This window comes from Bubalus kerabau, chromosome 15, assembly GCF_029407905.1.
Source record: "Bubalus kerabau isolate K-KA32 ecotype Philippines breed swamp buffalo chromosome 15, PCC_UOA_SB_1v2, whole genome shotgun sequence".
Taxonomy (NCBI): Eukaryota; Metazoa; Chordata; class Mammalia; order Artiodactyla; family Bovidae; genus Bubalus; species Bubalus kerabau.
Window position 1 is genome coordinate 9280308 of NC_073638.1, and position 18815 is coordinate 9299122.

General features: G+C 37.4%; 1 protein-coding gene across 1 annotated transcript in view; it reads right to left on the reverse strand.

The window, feature by feature from the left end:
* Positions 1–18815, reverse strand: part of CNTN5 (contactin 5) — a 649216-nt gene that overhangs the window by 509214 nt on the left and 121187 nt on the right. Inside the window, exon 5 of the mRNA XM_055548167.1 lies at positions 14148–14243. Coding sequence (XP_055404142.1) covers positions 14148–14243 — 96 coding nt within the window. The remainder of the gene's footprint in view (positions 1–14147; positions 14244–18815) is intronic.

Sequence of the window (18815 nt, forward strand, 5' to 3'; positions counted from 1 at the left end):
GCAGCATCCTTTGAGGTTTGAGTACTTTTCTGAAATGGATAAAGTATGTATTAGAGAGTTTACAATGAGAGTGTTAAAGGGACAATGAACTGCATTTTGCTCCTGTGTTGCTTGTATGCCAGGTCTTAAGCATTGCTATAACTTCTAATTTATACATTCGGCTATAGTCTATGATGGTTCAAAACATATATGCAGAAATAAAATGTTAGTCTGTAAACCATTATGTAATGCCATTAATCCAGTTTTCTTGGCTATAATATAACCGAGCATTATATTTTATTCTCCTTCACTTTAAGATTCAGGTTACACTCAGCACTGTGTTACCAATGGGTGCCATGGAGTCCCCATAATTCTGTGATTGGAGGAGGGACAATAGGGGGATGTATTGGTTTGGAGAGCATGTTTGGGGGAACTGGACCTGTTTCTATATTTTTGAATTTTTAGGGAGACAGATATATCAGACTGGACATTTATTTTGCCTGGGACTCAGTCACACATAATTTTACAAGATCACCAAGGCAAACAATACTAGGTCACCTCATGCGAAGAGTTGACTCATTGGAAAAGACTCTGATGCTGGGAGGGATTGGGGGCAGGAGGAGAAGGGGATGACAGAGGATGAAATGGCTGGATGGCATCACTGACTCGATGGACGTGAGTCTGAGTGAACTCTGGGAGTTGGTGATGGACAGGGAGTCCTGGCGTGCTGCGATTCATGGGGTCGCAAAGAGTCGGACACGACTGAGCGACTGAACTGAACTGAACTGAAAGTTAGGATAAGCTAAGGGTCCAGGCAGTAGAATAAAAAGAAAATGATAACATTTTTTGGAAATAAATATTAATTATTATGTTTTTTTATCTGGATGCAGGTGGATATTTCTTCTACTTTAAATCAACTTTATTGGGACTTGGCTTGCATCTTCTAAGGTCTTTTCACACCTGTCTCAGGATCTACTGGGTTTCCCAGGAGGTGCTAGTGGTGAAGAACCTGCCTGCCAATGCAGGAGACATAAGAGATGTGGGTTTGATCTCCGGGTTGGGAAGATCCCTGGAGGAGGGCAAAGCAACCCAATCCAGTATTCTTGCCTGGAGAATCCCAGGGATAGGGGAGACTGGTAGGCTGCAGTTCATAGGGTCACAAAGAGTCTGACACGACTGAAGTGACTTAGTATGCACGTACTACATCTCTTGAGGATATAAGCTCCTCTCTTTTAAAGGCATTAAGCCTCTGGTGTTTCAGGGCATATAGAAGGTGCATTAAACTTTGATTATTCTAGCTTTTGCAAGTTTAAAACTACAACAATGCAATCTTTAAATAGTCAATAAATCTTTTTCATCCAAGCAGTTAATTCTTACAAACATTTGGAGTTAAAAAATGTGAACTATAGGTATTTTTAATTTCAATGTGATCTGTTGCAACTTGTGCCACATAAATACACAAATTCTGTCAGTAATTCAAAGTTATTTAAACCAGTTGGTATCACAGAAACAGAACAGCTATTTTTTGCTTGTTATATTGGGTTTTTCCCCCATGACGTTTACTATACAAAGAGAAATCATGCTGCTCACACTGTAAACACTCTTGCTGAGAGCTTCCAATCAATCTCATAATCAATCCTGAGACAACTATGCTGATTATGCCTAAAATTATAGTCTCCTGCCCAGACCCCTTTCCTAGACTTCAGACTTATACATGCAGTTTTCTGTACTATCTCAGTTCAGTTCAGTTCAGTTCAGTTGCTCAGTCATGTTTGGCTCTTTGCGACCTCATGAATCGCAGCACACCAGGCCTCCCTGTCCATCACCAACTCCCCGAGTTCACTCAGACTCACATCCATCGAGTCAGTGATGCCATCCAGCCATCTCATCCTCTGTCGTCCCCTTCTCCTCCTGCCCCCAATCCCTCCCAGCATCAGAGTCTTTTCCAATGAGTCAGCTCTTCGCATGAGGTGGCCAAAGTACTGGAGTTTCAGCTTCAGCATCATTCCTTCCAAAGAACACCCAGGGCTGATCTCCTTTAGAATGGTCTGGTTGGATCTCCTTGCAGTCCAAGGGACTCTCAAGAGTCTTCTCCAACACCATAGTTCAAAAGCATCAATTCTTCGGCACTCAGCTTTCTTCACAGTACAACTCTCACATCCATACATGACTACTAGAAAAACCATAGCCTTGGCTAGACGGACCTTTGTTGGCAATGTCTCTGCTTTTGAATATGCTATCTAGGTAGGTCTAACTTTCCTTCCAAGGAGTAAGCGTCTTTTAATTTCATGGCTGCAGTCACCATCTGCAGTGATTTTGGAGCCCCCCCCCCAAAAAAAAAAAACAAAGTCTGACACTGTTTCTACTGTTTCCCCATCTATTTCCCATGAACTGATGGGACCGGATGCCACGATCTTCGTTTTCTGAATGTTGAGCTTTAAGCCAACTTTTTCACTCTCCACTTTCACTTTCACCAAGAGGCTTTTTAGTTCCTCTTCACTTTCTGCCATAATGGTGGTGTCATCTGCCTATCTGAGGTTATTGATATTTCTCCTGGCAATCTTGATTCCAGCTTGTGCTTCTTGGCCCAGCGTTTCTCATGATGTACTCTGTATATAAGTTAAATAAGCAGGGTGTCCTTTTCCTATTTGGAATCAGTCTGTTGTTCCATGTCCAGTTCTAACTGTTGTTTCCTGACTTGCATATAGGTTTCTCAAGAGGCAGGTCAGGTGGTCTGGTATTCCCATCTCTTTCAGAATTTTCCACAGTTGATTGTGATCCACACAGTCAAAGATATGGCATAGTCAATAAAGCAGAAATAGATGTTTTTCTGGAACTCTCTTGCTTTTTCCATGATCCAGTAGATGTTGGCAATTTTGTCTCTGGTTCCTCTGCATTTTCTAAAACCAGCTTGAACATCAGGAAGTTCACGGTTCATGTATTGCTGAAGCCTGGCTTGGAGAATTTTGAGCATTACTTAACTAGCGTGTGAGTGCAATTGTGTGGTACTTTGAGCATTCTTTGGCATTCCCTTTCTTTGGGATTGGAATTAAAACTGACCTTTTGCAGTCCTGTGGCCACTGCTGAGTTTTTCAAGTTTGCTGGCATATTGAGTGCAGCACTTTCACAGCATCATCTTTCAGGATTTGAAATAGCTCAACTGGAATTCTATCACCTCCACTAGTTTTGTTTGTAACGATGCTTTCTAAGGCCCACTTGACTTCACATTCCAGGATGTCTGGCTCTAGGTGAGTGATCACACCATTGTGATTATCTTGGTCATAAAGATCTTTTTTGTACAGTTCTTCTGTGTATTCTTGCCACCTCTTAATATCTTCTGCTTCTGTTAGGTCCATATCATTTCTGTCCTTTATCGAGCCCATTTTGCATGAAATGTTCCCTTGATATCTCTAATTTTCTTGAAGAGCTCTCTAGTCTTTCCCATTCTGTTGTTTTCCTCTATTTCTTTGCATTGATCACTGAAGAAGGCTCCGTACTATCTACAGGTACATAATTCTTCACATATCCATGACTCAACTAAACTTATTCTGTTCTAAACCAATTTTATATCTTAGCCATAACACTAAGTTCTTTTTCTACCTCAAATTCTGTTTGATTAGTGAATGAATGATTGAATCAATTAATCTCCAGAAGCAATCATATAAAATAAAAATTATTTTAAATAGGCATATTAAGATTTTACATATTATTTCTAAAATAATAGAAATAAAATACATAATTTTAAATTGAGAAGGAAATATTCATTTAAAAACTTCTGTTAATTAAAAAAAAGTCTGAAAAAGTAAAATGAGGGTAAATAAATCATATAAAAAGGATAGTACTTAGGAAAAAATGAGGTGGTATAAATAAAAAAGGCTGTTCATTAATTAAAAGATAATATATACTCAATAAGCATTTGATGAATGAAACAGTAAGTACAATATGTGATATTATAAAATAAGAATTTTGAGAGGTTAATGAGTCCATTTTTTTTTAAAAGAAGTCTTATTTCTGTTTATGGTATAAAGTATATATATATTATATATATATATATATATATATATATATATATATATATATATATAAATCTATTTAGTTTGCTTTACCCAGAATATATATTATATGGCATAAAATATACCAGAGACTGAAATCCTGGTTCCATCATTTACTAAGGATGAGAGCTTAAGTGTTTTGCTTAATCCTTCTAAAGTTTCGTTAGGTGCCTCATCTCTACAATAGGGATGACAAATAATCGCTAACTCGCAGATAATTTGCAAGGATTATGCTGGCTGTGCTGTGTTTAGTCACTCAGTCATGTCCAACTCTTTGCCACCCCATGGACTGTAGTCTGCCAGGCTTCTCTGTTCATGGGATTCTCCAGGCAAGAATAGTGGAGTGGGTACCTTATCCCTTCTCCAGGGCATCTTCCCAATCCAGGAATCAAACCAGGCTCTCCTGCATTGCAGGCAGATTCTTTACCAGCTGAGCTACCAGGGAAGCCCTTGCAAGGATTTTATGGTTCAACAAATATGAAACTATGATTGTATATTGTAAAATGTTGCATTCTTGATATATTTTTAACTGCAATCTAGGAGATGTACAAGAATCTTAATTTCCACTTTGATATAAGTGTGGAAGCTTCTGAGATAATACTTCTGCACAAAATAGTACTAAAACATATTTAAAGTTAAATAATAATTACTGATTTGCTATTTAAAAGTCTGTGGTAATAACATATAAACCTTTAAGTAATTCTATGCTTGGTCATAGATTTTATGAGGCTTATTTTTACATTTTCAGAGAGCTTTTTTAAAATAGTAAAATCCTGAATTTCAAAATTTCTAAATGACAGAAATTGCGTGGGATTTTCCACACGAGAGTACTGGAGTGGGTTGCCATTGCCTTCTCCAATAAGAAAATGGATTTGATGGCTATTTCTGAATATTATTTAATCTTTGATGCATAAAATGTTTATAATTTCATATAGTTATCACTAAATTTTAGTACTTGCTAAACTTTGAAATAATAATCATATTTGAATACTATTATTTGAAATAATATTTGAATGTGACATTAGGTGACCCAAATATCTATCATAAGTAAGAGTTGATTATTATAAACTGATAGCAGGAGCCTGATAAAAACTTTTTAAAGCCCTATGAAACTCTCATTAGAATCGGGACATTTATTCAGTTATTAAACATGCATTTAATGAATACTTACTTTTCTACTTTTTCATATACTTACAAGTGTCAGGTATTGCACTAAGTATTAGAGATACAAATATGAGGTAGAAGGTTTTGCACCATTAAGGAACATATAATCTACTAGGGGAAATTAAAATATTAGGAAATATTTACTTACAACACTTTACTTCATTTAAATTTTTGATAAAATAATAAACCAATTAAGCGACTTCACTTTCACTTTTCACTTTCATGCATTGGAGAAGGAAATGGCAAGCCACTCCAGGGTTCTTTCCTGCAGAATCCCAGGGACGGGAGCCTGGTGGACTGCCGTCTATGGGGTCGCACAGAGTCGGACACGACTGAAGTGACTTAGCAGCAGCAGTAGTAAGGAAATGGCAGCAGCAGCAGCAGTAAAATAAGAGTGGGGAACAAAAGATATTCAAGCATCAGTTAACTAGGTATGCTGTGATGACCTATTAGATTGGCCAACCATTCCATAACATTTTATGGAAAAACCTAAACGAACATTTGGCCAACCCAATATGTAACTATTTCAACTTGACAGAAATGTGGGGTTGAGATTCTAGTATGGATCAGGTTATTTATTCATTTCAGAGTGCATAATCTCATCCCACCAAAACAAAGGCCGTTGTTGAGGCCTTTGCTAACAGGTGCCAGACCAGGAAAGCAATCACAAGGTCTTTCTCATTGAGTAGCCCTGGCTTATTCTTTCTACGCTCGCCCTTCCTCTACAGCAAGAATTTTTTGACTTGACCTCCCCAAGACAATTTCAAAGTTGTCTTTCTAATTGATAAAACAATGCATTAAGATTAATCCACTATTTCACAGTATGATTGTGACCTAAATTTAAAAATCCAATCAGGTTACAGTTTTTATTTTTATTTTATATTTATTTTATTCTTCCATATTGATGATATGAATCATGTTCACTTATCTCTTCTTCAATTCACATCATTATAAGAGAAAGGTGAATGGTAAGAAATTTTTCTTACTACACATCTGTTCTATTTTTCTTTGTTCTTAGGATTTCTTTCTCAGTTTCTGATAGTTATATATGGGCTAAAAACCTTGGCCAGTTTTATTTATTTATGAATATTATGCATGTACTCACTCAACAAATGTTTTGAGCCTATACTCCATGCCAGTCATTGTTCTAGACATGAGGCTCAGCACTGAACAAAAACTACAAAAATTCTGCCCTCATGGGATTTATATTCTATTTCAAGAGGACAGGGAATAAGCAAGTAAGTAAATTTCTACCATGTATGGAAAGCGATGATCATTGTAGAGAAAAAGAAAACAGAGAAAGAGGAAAGGAATTGTGGGGGTTCATATCAAAATAGGAAAATTAGAAAAACTTTCAACAAGCATGTAAGTTTTGAAGGAAGATTTGAATGCGAAGTAGTGAGCCATTCAAATGGCAAGCATAAGAGGAATCAGGCATTGAAAATAGCAACTGGAAAGACTTTGAGGCAAGACTATACCTAGTTCCTGTGGAATATCAGAGAAACTAATATAACTATATATGAAAAAGCAAAAAAGAGAATAGTAGATAAGGTCAGAGAGATTATATGGCATCAAATGCTGAGGATTGTCCAAGTTATTTTCAGTCAGTCATTTCAGACACTCAGTCATGTTCGACTCTTTGTGACCTCGTGGATTGTAGCAAGCCAGGCCTCCTTGTCCATCACCAACTCCCGGAATTTACTCAAACTCATGTCCTTTGAGTTGATGATGACATCCAACCATATCATCCTCTGTCATCGCCTTCTCCTCCCACCTTCAATCTTTCCCAGCATCAGGGTCTTTACAAATGAGTAAGTTCTTCACATAAGGTGGCCAAAGTATTGGAGTTTCGGCTTCAGCATCAGTCCTTCCAATGAATATTCAGGACTGATTTCCTTTAGGATGGACTGGTTTGATCTCCTTGCAGTCCAAGGTGTTCTCAAGAGTCTTCTCCACCACAGTTTAAAAGCATCAGTTGTTCAGTGCTCAGCTTTCTTTATAGTCCATCTCTTGCATCCATATATGACTACTGAAAAAAACATACCTTTGACTAGATGGACCTTTGTTGTAAAATAATATTTCTGCTTTCTAATAGTCTTTCTAGGTTGGTCACAGCTTTTCTTCCAAGGAGCAAGCGTCTTAATTTCATGGCTGCAGTCACCATCTGCAGTGATTTTGGAGTCCAAAACAATGAGCTGGAGTAGTGGCTACATGGTGCCAGAGCGACTGTGAGGAAATACCCCATGTCCAAAGGCAGAGAAGCCCCAGAAATACAGTAGGCACTGAAGCAGCAGCTGTGCTGCACTGGAGCAACTTTGCAGAGATACCTCATGCCCAAGGGCAAAGGAGAAGCCCCAGAAAGATGGTAGGAGGGATGAAATTGCATTTAGAATCAAACCCCCATACCAGCCAGAGATGCTCAGAAGGCTCAAACAAACCTTGTGTGTACCAGGGCGCAGAGACCCCACAGAGACTGAGACAGAACTGTGTTTGAGTGTGTCTTGTGGAGGTATGGGTCAGCAGTGGACTGCTGCAGAGGCAGGGGCTCTGGGTGCAGCAGACTTGGTTATGGCATAAGCCATACTCCTCTTGGAGGAAGTCGTCATTAACCCCACCACAGAGCCACCAGAACTTACACAGGACTGGGAAACAGACTCTTGGAGGGCACAAACAGAAATTTGTGTGCACCAGGACCCAGGAGAAAGGAGCAGTGACCCCACAAGAGACTGACCCATACATGCCCATGAGTGTCCAGGAGTCTCCTACGGAAGCGTGGTGTGGTGGTGGCCTGCTTCAGGGTTGGAGGCACTGAGTGTAGCAGTTCCTGCATGGGACCTTATGAAGGAGGTCACCATTATCTTCATTACCTCCACCATAGTTTTGGCCCCAGGTCAAATAACAAGGAGAAAACATAGCCCTGCCCATCAAGAGAAAATTGGATTAAAGATTTACTGAGCATGGCCCTGCCCATCAGAACAAGGCCTAGTTTCCCCCTCAGTAAGTCTCTCCCATCAGGAAGCTTCCATAAGCCTCTTATCCTTCTCCATCAGAAGGCAGAGAAAATGAAAACCACAGTCACAGAAAACTAACCAATCTGATCGCGTGGACCATAGCCTTGTCTAATTCAAGCTATTGTCAGTAAGGACTTGAGCACTGACTGTGAATGAGATGGTATATTAGTCTGCCTAGGGTGCCATTACAAAATGTCATAGACTGGCTGGCTTAAACAATAGTAAATGATACTGAGGCTGAAAGTCTGAGATCAGGGTTTCAGCTTAGTTGGTTTCTGCTGAAAGGTCTCTGACTGGCAGATGGCCACATTCTCACTAAATTGTCACATTATGGAAAGAAAGAGCAAGCTCTCTGATGTCTCTTCTTATAGGGGCACTAATTCCATCAAGGGGGTCCTACCCTCAAGGTCCCTCTATACACCTAATTACTTCCCAAAGGAACCATCTCCAAACACTGGGGCTTCATATGAACTTAAGGGTAACTCAATTCAATCTTTAGCAGACAGGAAGTCTTTGGAGTGTTTCGGACAGAGAGGTGACATGATAAAAACTATAAGGCTATGGATTTTCCAGTGGTCATGTATGGATATGAGAGTTGGACCATAAAGAAATCTGAGTGCCAAAGAATTGATGCTTTGGAACTGTGGTGTTGGAGAAGACTCTTGAGAGTCCCTTGGACTGCAAGGAGATCCAGCCAGTCCATTCTAAAGGAAATCAGTCCTGAATATTCATTGGAAAGACTGATGTTGAAGCTGAAACTCCAGTACTTTGGCCACCTGATGCAAAGAGCTGACTCATTAGAAAAGACCCTGATGCTGGGAAAGATTGAGGGAAGGAGGAGCAGGGGATGACAGAGGATGAGATGGTTGGATGGCACCACCGACTCAATGGACATGGGTTTGGGTGAACTGCGGGAGTTGGTGATGGACAGGGAGGCCTGGTGTGCTACAGTTCATGCGGTCGCAAAGAGTCAGACACGACTGAGCAACTGAACTGAACTGAAGGTCACTCTTAGCTACCATGTTAAGAACAGATTTTAAAAAGATAAAGGCAAAAATAATAGAGAACCATTAAAAGGCTACTGTAATAACTCAGGTAGGTGATAATTATGCCTTATACTAGAGAACTGGCATGGAAGGTATGAGAAATTGTTAGGTTTCAGATAAAATTTATAGTAGGGCCAATAAAATTGCTGACAATTTTTATGTGAGATGTGAAGGAAAGTAAAAAAAAAAAAAATGTCTCAAACACTGATGAATTGCAAGGAATGGAATTGTCATTAATTTAGGGAGAAAATATCTCATATTTGGGGAAGATATAACCAGGAGTTCAATGTTACTCATGGGTAAGTTTGCAGTGCCTATTAGCCATGCAAATGGGAATGCTGAGTAGTCAGTTAGATGTACAACCAGATTCCTGATTGGAGACATACATTTGGGAGATGTCAGTATTTAAAGAGTATTGTGGGGTGAAATATCAGGGACTGAGGGTATATTAAAGAAAGAAGTTCAAAACCTGACTCGTGAGTGGCTGTAAGATTATGAGTTTGAGGAGATGGGGCAAAATCAACACAGGGGATTACAAAGTAAGGTAAGAAGAAAACTAGTGTGTGCAGAACTCTGCAAGAAAGTGTTTTATAAAAGAAGGAGTTCCCAATATGAGGACTGAAAATAACATTGTAATGTTAAAAAATGTCATAAACTGAGGTAAATCCATACAATGGAATACTATTCCGCAATATGGAATAACATACCGACAAATATGGACACACCTTAGAAACATTAAGTGCACACACACAGAGACTGCACATTGTATAATTTCACTAAAATAAAATTTTTAGGAAAGGTAAAAATGTAGAGACAGAAAGTAGATCAGTGATGGCATGAGGACATGGGTGGAAATGCCCGTGTGAAATAATGGACGTTCTAAACTCGGGCTGTGGTGAGAGTGGCACAATTGTGTTAAACATACAGAAGCTCACTGAACTGTACACTTAAAGCAGGTGAGTATACTGGGGTAGAAATTGGCTCTCAATAAATCTATTAAAAAGTTAGAGAAAGACAGAGAAAGAGGGCAGAAAGAAAGAAAGAGACAAAGAGACAGCATCAGAGTTGAACTGGATAATGCACATACAAAGCCTCTGAAGAGTTTGCTATGGAGAGGAGTGGAAAAAAATGAGGTGGTAGCTGAAAAAGGAGAGGTTTGCTTTGTATTGTTTTGACCCAGAAGAAAGTAAACAATCTCTGGTGAAAATTTAGAAGAGCAGAACAGAGAATTACTTAAGCAATTTATTTAAGTAGATAAATAAGGATGGATTACAGTACAAAGGTTGAGGGATGGACCTTAGAAGCTCAGCAGTACATCTATACTAAAGAAGAGAGGTTAGAATATGAAACAAATGTTAATGAGTGTGTAATTTGGTGATGAAGGCTTGTATAAGTTATCTTCTAATTGCTTTTCTTTTCACAATGAAATGGTTATCAGCTGAAAGTGAGGATGGGAGAAAAATTGAATGATTGGAGACACACTGAAGTTTTGACAAAATTACAGTGAGAGGGCTAGGTTTGTTTTTTTCCCCTCGATTTCTGGTCAGCATAAGTGTACTTGAGATTCATAGTTTGGATTTTAAATTTAGACTGTGTGCATGAGTGCTAAGTCACTTCAATTGTGTCTGACTCTGAAACCCTATGGACTGTAGCCCACCAGGGAATCTGTCCATGGGATTTTCTAGGCAAGAACATTGGAGTGAGTTGCCATGCCCTCTTCCAGGGGATCTTCTCAAGCCAAAGATCCAAACCACATCTCTATGTCTCCTGCATTGGCAGGCAGGTTCTTTACCACTAGCACCACCTGGGAAGCCCCAAAATTTAGACTAATGTGCCTAACTATTTTTATAGTGTCATATATACATACATATGTATATACATATGTATTGGCTATACTGTGCGGCTTGTGGGATCTGAGTACTCAACTGACCAGGGATCGAACCTGTTCCCTTGGCAATGAAAGGGTGGAATCCTAACCACAGGACTGTGAGGGAATTCCCTTTATAGTCATATAAAGTTGAGTAGTTTCAGGTTGAAGAATGGGTTTACATTGGGATTAGGATTTTGTTGAGTGTTGTGAGGCAAAAGAAGGTTGAAGTAATTAAGGTTGTAAGCAAGAAAAATGATAATGATTGAAGGAGAAAAATGAGACTCAAAGAATGGGAACAAAGGTGAAAAGGAGGTAATATCAACAATTTGCAGATTTCAATGAGGTTGAAGGGTTCCCGAAATCAAGGAAGCAGTGAACAGAAAATGTACAAATTCTCAGTTGCTCAGCCAAGTCCAACTCTTCATGGCTCCATGGCTTGTAGCCTTCCAGGCTCCTCGGCTTGTAGCCTTCTAGGCTCCTCTTGCACATGGAATTTTCCAGGCAAGAATACTGGAGAGGCATGCCATTTCCTCTACTGGAGTAGGGTACTGTTTCCTACTCCAGGAGATCTTCCTGATCCAGGGACCAAACTTGAGTCCCCTGTGTCTTCTGCGTTGGCAGGCAGATTCTTTACCGCTAGTGCTACCTTAACTGGAAGCCCAGTTAAGAAACCATAGCTGCTGATAATAGCAGATGAAGTGCCTGAGAATGATTGTAAACCAAGACCACTGGAATGGCAAAAAGAATACAAAATGAAAAGGAGTAAGCTGGGAGTGTGTAAATGACAGCAACGAAGATTTACAGAGTCTAAACTGAAAATTTAAAAACAGAGGGGTCTTTTTTTTTTATAAGGAGAATAGGGAATGTGCAATAAGGAGAAAGGAGAATATGTGTTCCAGTCTCACTTTGAATGGCGCATAAACAATCTGACAGAATAAACAGACATAACTTTAAAGGGCGGCAGTGGAAGCCATGTATTTGCGGGATGTGCAAGTTTCAGTTGGAACCAGAATATAATTGACATGCTTAAAAAAAACTAGAGATATATTATAGGATTTGGCTAATCAAGGGATAAATGACCAACTTGTAAGTGTTAGACATTGGCCTGGAAGCTGAGCTACTGTAGTTATTTCGGGTCATGCATGTGTCCCCCCAAATTCTGTCATGTTAACACTGATGTTTGAATAAGTCATTTCATATAACACTTCAACATGTGTACCTAGTAGAATATAACCTCCTCTACAAATTTAAATTATCTAATAAGTCTAATATTTCTTATGACACATATATTGTCATATACAATAACAAATAAGCCAGCTTTATTCTTGTTGATCTCAAAGATTACAGTTTTATTTATTTAATCAATTATTCATATGTATTCTTATCTTATGATTGTCATGTATACAATTCATTATACTGTTTTTTCCCATTATAAACCTTCTGTATATAGTTTTATCTGCCAATTGGAAAATTTGTTTATGTGTAATCTTACTGTTTTGCTTCTTGAATCATTCTCTCTCATTTCATTTTTTAACATATGTTTCAACAGCCCTACAACATAGATTGTATCTCAGAGAAAATCTTGCTTTTTCCCCATGGGAGTCACTGCATATTGCTAATCCCTGTAAAGTTGCTGATGAACACATTCATCCTCTGCAGTCTGTTGCCTCTTCCCCTCCCCTCCTTTCCCTAGCCCCGCTCCATCTTCACCTCCTTTATTATCTCTAACACTTATTTATCTAATACTTCTCTTCAGACTAAATATAATAACCCAACATTAAACATAACATATTAATTTCATAGGATTCTCTTAAGCCTACTAAAATCCATTTTTAAAAAGGTAAAACACATGTAGGTAAGACTGGATATCTTTTCTGTAAAGTTCACAAACTACTCACAAAAGGATTGGAACAACTGAATTGACATATTGGAATGAAGTTGGTATAACTTAGAAATTATTCCTCACAGTAATTATTATCTTAGTTTCAAAGTAAAATATTTTCAAAAATATTTTCCTGTTGAAACTTAGTTTACTTTTCTTTCAATTAAAAAGAAAATTAGGGTCTGATAGAGATGAGGAACTTTAAAAAAACTGATTTGAGGTCTTATTGTAAAGCATGATAAAGATTATCTATGATAGAACAAAATTGGGCCCCAATACTATACTAGTAATGCAACCTAGAGACAAGTTTGGTTTTCACTCTAAACAAAAAAAGAAAAATTGATTGAGGTACCAGGATCTTGAATTCTGTTTCCACTTGTTAACTAAAATCTTCATTATTTCTCAAGTAGAAATAGACATTTGATTCTCTTTCTCTTTAATTGATGCTGGCCTTTCTTAAATTGCATTATAGGAAAACTTTACTGAGTTGCAAAGAAGTACTCACTTCAAACTATAGAACTTAAACAAAATGGATATAATTATCTGTGAGTTGGAGAGAGGGGAAATAATCTGAGCACAGTTGACTATTCTGTTACTTCAAACCCTGAGAAATACTTACCTACTATTATAACTTTTACAAACAAGAACTCAGGTAGTCAGAAAATAACAAGGAAATCATAGCTGTATGAAACTCAAGAAATATTTCTTAACATTTTTTGTTCCAGTGTGAAAAATTACCCCATAAACAACCCAGTTTCCAGCTTATCTTCTGAAACAAGAGGCACATTGATGTTCAGTTAACTCAGCTCTGACATTGCCAACAATTTTGAAAAGTTTCTAACTCTCTCAGCTTATCACTTTCCCTGTGCTCCAGGTAGTATATTCCTCCCTGGTGGCAGGCAGAGAGAGACATCCATAACCAGGATGATCCACACTCAGGCCATAAAACAGTCTTATCAGAGGAGCTCAGTCTCCTGTCCTGTGGCATTTAGAGAATATGGTCTTTAATTACCCACCTGGTGCCCTGATACACATCGAGAAAACCACCCACATGTCACCTGAATGTTCCCCAGTCAACACCCTATCTAAAGGAACGAGCATACAGGAGGAGAGGAGCAGCGATAGGAAAGGGAGACAACTTACCTGGCGAGTGAGGTGGCGGCGAGCATAGGAGGACGACCCCTTGGCCTTCCCGCACGGACACCGCGCTTCTCGTCCGGCCACTAAAGTTCCCCAGATCTGCCAACATAATACAGCGTTCAGATGCGAGGCAAGAAGGAGCTTAAAGAATTACTGCTCTTGTAACTTGTCCTTACTTTTCTATCATTATCTAAGCAAGGTTTCTTTTTCTTTGTCGAGCAGTGAAAGGAGAGTTTTAACAATAAATCTCCACCATCCAATTTTAAATATCATGCTTTTCAGACTATGTGTGCATTCCTAATTTCTATGTATAGTGCATACAAATTGCCAATGTAGGGATAAATTAAACAATAGCTTTATAACACATTGAATAATTACTGTATTTCTTTATAATAGCTTTTACATATTACTTTTTCTACTACCAATCAAAGCCACTCATGCATATTAAGAACAGAAATCGTTGGGGTTGTCTGGTGCCCAAACTGCTTCCTAATCATCTGTCATGCTAAAAATGGTATGTAAAACCAAGGATGAATTTGCCAAATTAGAGGGACTTGTGCACTCAAGCAAAATATAATGAAGATATAAGGACCCCTTTTCTATAAATGTGAGTGAAAATGTCATATTACTTTCATTTTATGTAAGCCTGGGATGGTGTGTACAAATTAATTATACTCATCCATTTTGATTATTCTAGCAATATTATAGTTATTGAAATACTAACTTGAATGTATGAAGGACTAATGCATTGATTGAGTTTCAATTGTCTTCCCTTAAATTTTCTTGCATTTGCACAATTTAAAAACATTGTCCTAAAAATAAAGTGATCTTAAAAAAGAATGGTATGCATTATTTATATTTCTTTTATTTTTTATTAATCTATTCATAGCTCAGTACATTTGTACCTTCCTTTTTTCTTAGGCTTGGTTGATTAAATAAATGAGTTTTAGAATAGTTTCTTGGAAATGATAGGAGCCCAATATTTTTGTAAATAAACATTGTCTTAGAATTCCCATCTTGTAAAATCTTGTTTCCCTGGTGAGAAATGCTTCTTGAAAATGTTCTGCCTTTCCTATCACTATCAATTATAAAGGAGATTAAAAAAAAAACAACTTGTAATCATTTCATGCTAAAGTAGTATTATTTCCTAACAATACAATGTAGACCTTCAAATTTAATGTTTGTTAATCTGATGAATGATGAAGGTAAGCAGTCAAGAAAATATACTGAATGGATATGAAAGAGATAAATCATCAACTTTAATATTCTAAGAGAAATTCTATAAATTACATTTTTGAGAGATGGCTTACAATTTAAAATTTGCTGAATTTACAATCCAACCTTTTAAAATACATTCAAAACCATGAAGGACTAGTAAACAGTCAAAGCATAATGAATAAATAGGAAGGAATTCATTACTGAGGAAAGTGTTTTGGATTTTACATACATGCTGCATTTCATTGTAAATAGTCAAATATATAATAGTTACTATAAATAAGTAAAGTGGTAAAACAAAAAGGAAAATGTATTCTACTACTTTTTTTTGGTTTGAAAAGCTACACACTAACTTCTAATAAAAATCAGCTTCCTTAACTTTCAAATGTACATAATGTATGGCTTTAAACTCATTTTCACTGGCACTTAAAGATAGAAGCTGTCTTTCTTGTTTTCCCCAACAACTCCCCTCAATCTGAAAACAAAGCATGACAAGGTTTCTCAACTAACTTCCTTTGACTGCTCTTACAAACACAACACAGTGAGCAATGGGGTTGTAATATCTCTTTAGAGATTATATGGTTTCATTTTCCTCTTTTCATCCTCATTGAATTTATAAATTCTGGAAAGCTATTTGGATATCAATTTATTCTAACTAAATATCTTAAATGTTTTCTTAAAAGTATATATATTTAGCTTCTAATACATTTACTACAAGTTTTTATTGTGTTCATTATGACTTTTCAAATCAACATATTATAGTTAAAATATTTTAATGGCAAACAATCCCAAATGAATGCCTATTTCTCATAAATTGAAATATGGGTATGGCCTAGAAATTAGACACAGAAAAGAAATAACTATGACCTGATTTGTGTTTTGAGATCTCAATGACCCAAAGGATAATATCAGCCCTAACTGCTTTATTTTGTATCACCTGTTAATACAGGTACAATTCAACTGTTTCTCCTGGAATTGTCTTTGTGTTATTGCTTCCTAGGAGCTATAGCATCAGCAGTACATATCATATAAGAAACGAATTGCCAGTCCAGGTTTGATGCAGGATACAGGATGCTTGGGTCTGGTGCACTGGGATGACCCACAGGGATGGTACGGGGAGGGAGGTGGGAGGAGAGTTCAGGATGGGGAACACGTGTACACCCATGGTGGATTCATGTTGATGTATGGCAAAACCAATACAATATTGTAAAGTAAATAATAATAATAATAAATAAATGATAAATGGTTAAAAAATAAATGGATTTTTTTCAATTGTGAATAGATTATTTTTGTCTCATAAAGACATATGCAAAAATACTAAAGAAAAGCCTGCACTTTGATGGAGAGTGTGCTTTTTTCATTTAAATCCTTCCTCCTAGAATAAAAAACTGTAAAACTCGATTATTTTTAATATAAAAGTAGTCCTTGTTTCAGGCAAGATTCTGGTTGATCTGAGACCAAATTGATGTGAAAAAAATTCTTAATTGGAGCAGGAATGGCAACTAGAGAGAATAGTCTGACTAAAAATACTGCTGGTTGTTAAGAGAAAGCAGTTACTTTGCAGGTGCCCATCAGAGAACTTAGTTAGAATAAGCATTCTATATATCAAAAAGAGAAATGCAAAAAAAAAAAAAGAAGAAGAATTTGTATGGATGAAGCTTTGATTATTTTATTGTCACTTACAGCAGGTTTGATCCCTGCATCAGGCAGATCCCCTGGAGAAGGGAATGGCAACTGACTCTTGTACTCTTGCCTGGAGAATCCCATGAACAGAGGAGCCTGGTGGGCTATGGTCCATAGGGTCACAAAGAGTTGGACATGACTGAAGTGACTTAGCATGCACTCATGGGAAGTAAAAAAAAAAAGTCTGTTTCCATGTTCTATTTTGATCTTTAAGGTGAAAAATGAGTAAAAGTAAAAATTTTACTACAAGAACTCTAAAATTCAGGTTCAAATTATAAACTGAAATATGTTTATATCTGGACTTATTATAAAACACATGGACTAAAAGACAAGTAATCTGGAGGAGAAAGTTTGTAATAAAGAATCACAAGACCTCAGGTTTTATTTTTTTCTGAGACCTTTTTTCCAAGTCCAGAAACTCATGCAGAGTTTGATAATGGAGTTTTAACTAGAACTGCAGCTTACAGGATTATACCTGTCCAATCAATTCATACAATTAATGATAGGGCTGAGAGTCACATGTGACAGGCTATAAGGTTGAAATGTGTGATTGGAAGCATATTGACCACAAATAAGACAAATCATTTCCTTAATTCATTTAACAGGTGTTTTTTCAGTGTAAGCTGTATACCAAAATCTATATTAGGTACTGATAATACAGAAAATCTGTAAAGGAAGACCGTGGATATATAAACTAATTGTACAATTGAACTAATCAAGGCAAATTGGAAGTGGTCAAACAGAAGATGACAAGAATGAACATCTACATTTTAGGAATCAGTGGTATAATGGACTGGAATGGATGAATTTAATTCAGATGATTATATCTACTACTGTGATCAAGAATCCCTAAAAAGAAGTGGAGTAGCCCTCATAGTCACCAGAAGAGTCCAAAATGCAGTACTTGGGTGCAACCTCAAAAATGACAGAATGATCTCTGTTTGTTTCCAAGGCAAGCTATTCAATATCACAGTAATCCAAGTCTATGCCCCAACCAGTAATGCTGAAGAAGCTGAAGTTGAGCAGTTCTATGAAGACCTACAAGACCTTCTAGAATTAACATGCAAAAAAGATGTCCTTTTCATTATAGTGGACTGGAATGCAAAAGTAGGAAGTCACAAGATATCTGGAGTTCCAGGCAATTTTGGTATTGGAGGACAAAATGAAGCAGGGCAAAGGCTAATGGAGTTTTGCCAAGAAAATGCACTGCTCAAAGCAAACACCCTCTACAAACAAGACAAGAGAAGACTACATATGGACATCACCAGATGGTCAACACAGAAATCAGACTGATTATATTCTTTTTTTCTAAAGATAGAGAAACTGTGTACAGTCAGCAAAAGCAAGACCAAGAGTTGATTGTGGCTCAGATCATGAGCTCCTTATTGCCAAATTCAGACTTAAATTGAAGAAAGGTGGGAAAGCCACTAGACCATCCAGGAATGACCTAAATCAAATCCCTTACAATTATATAGTGGAAGTGACAGATAGATTCAAGGGATTAGCTGGGATACAGTGCTTGAAGAACTAAGGATGGAGGTTTGTAACATTGTAAAGGAGGCCGTGATCAAAACCATCCCCAAGAAAAAGGACTGTAAGAAGGTAAAATGGTTGTCTGAGAAGGCCTTACAAATAGCTGAGAAAAGAAGAGAGGTGAAAAGAAAAGGAGAAAAGGTAAGATATATCCACATTGAATGAAGAGTTCCAAAGAATAGTAATGAGAGATAAGATAGCCTTCTTAAGTGATCAATGCAAAGAAATAGAGGAAAATAA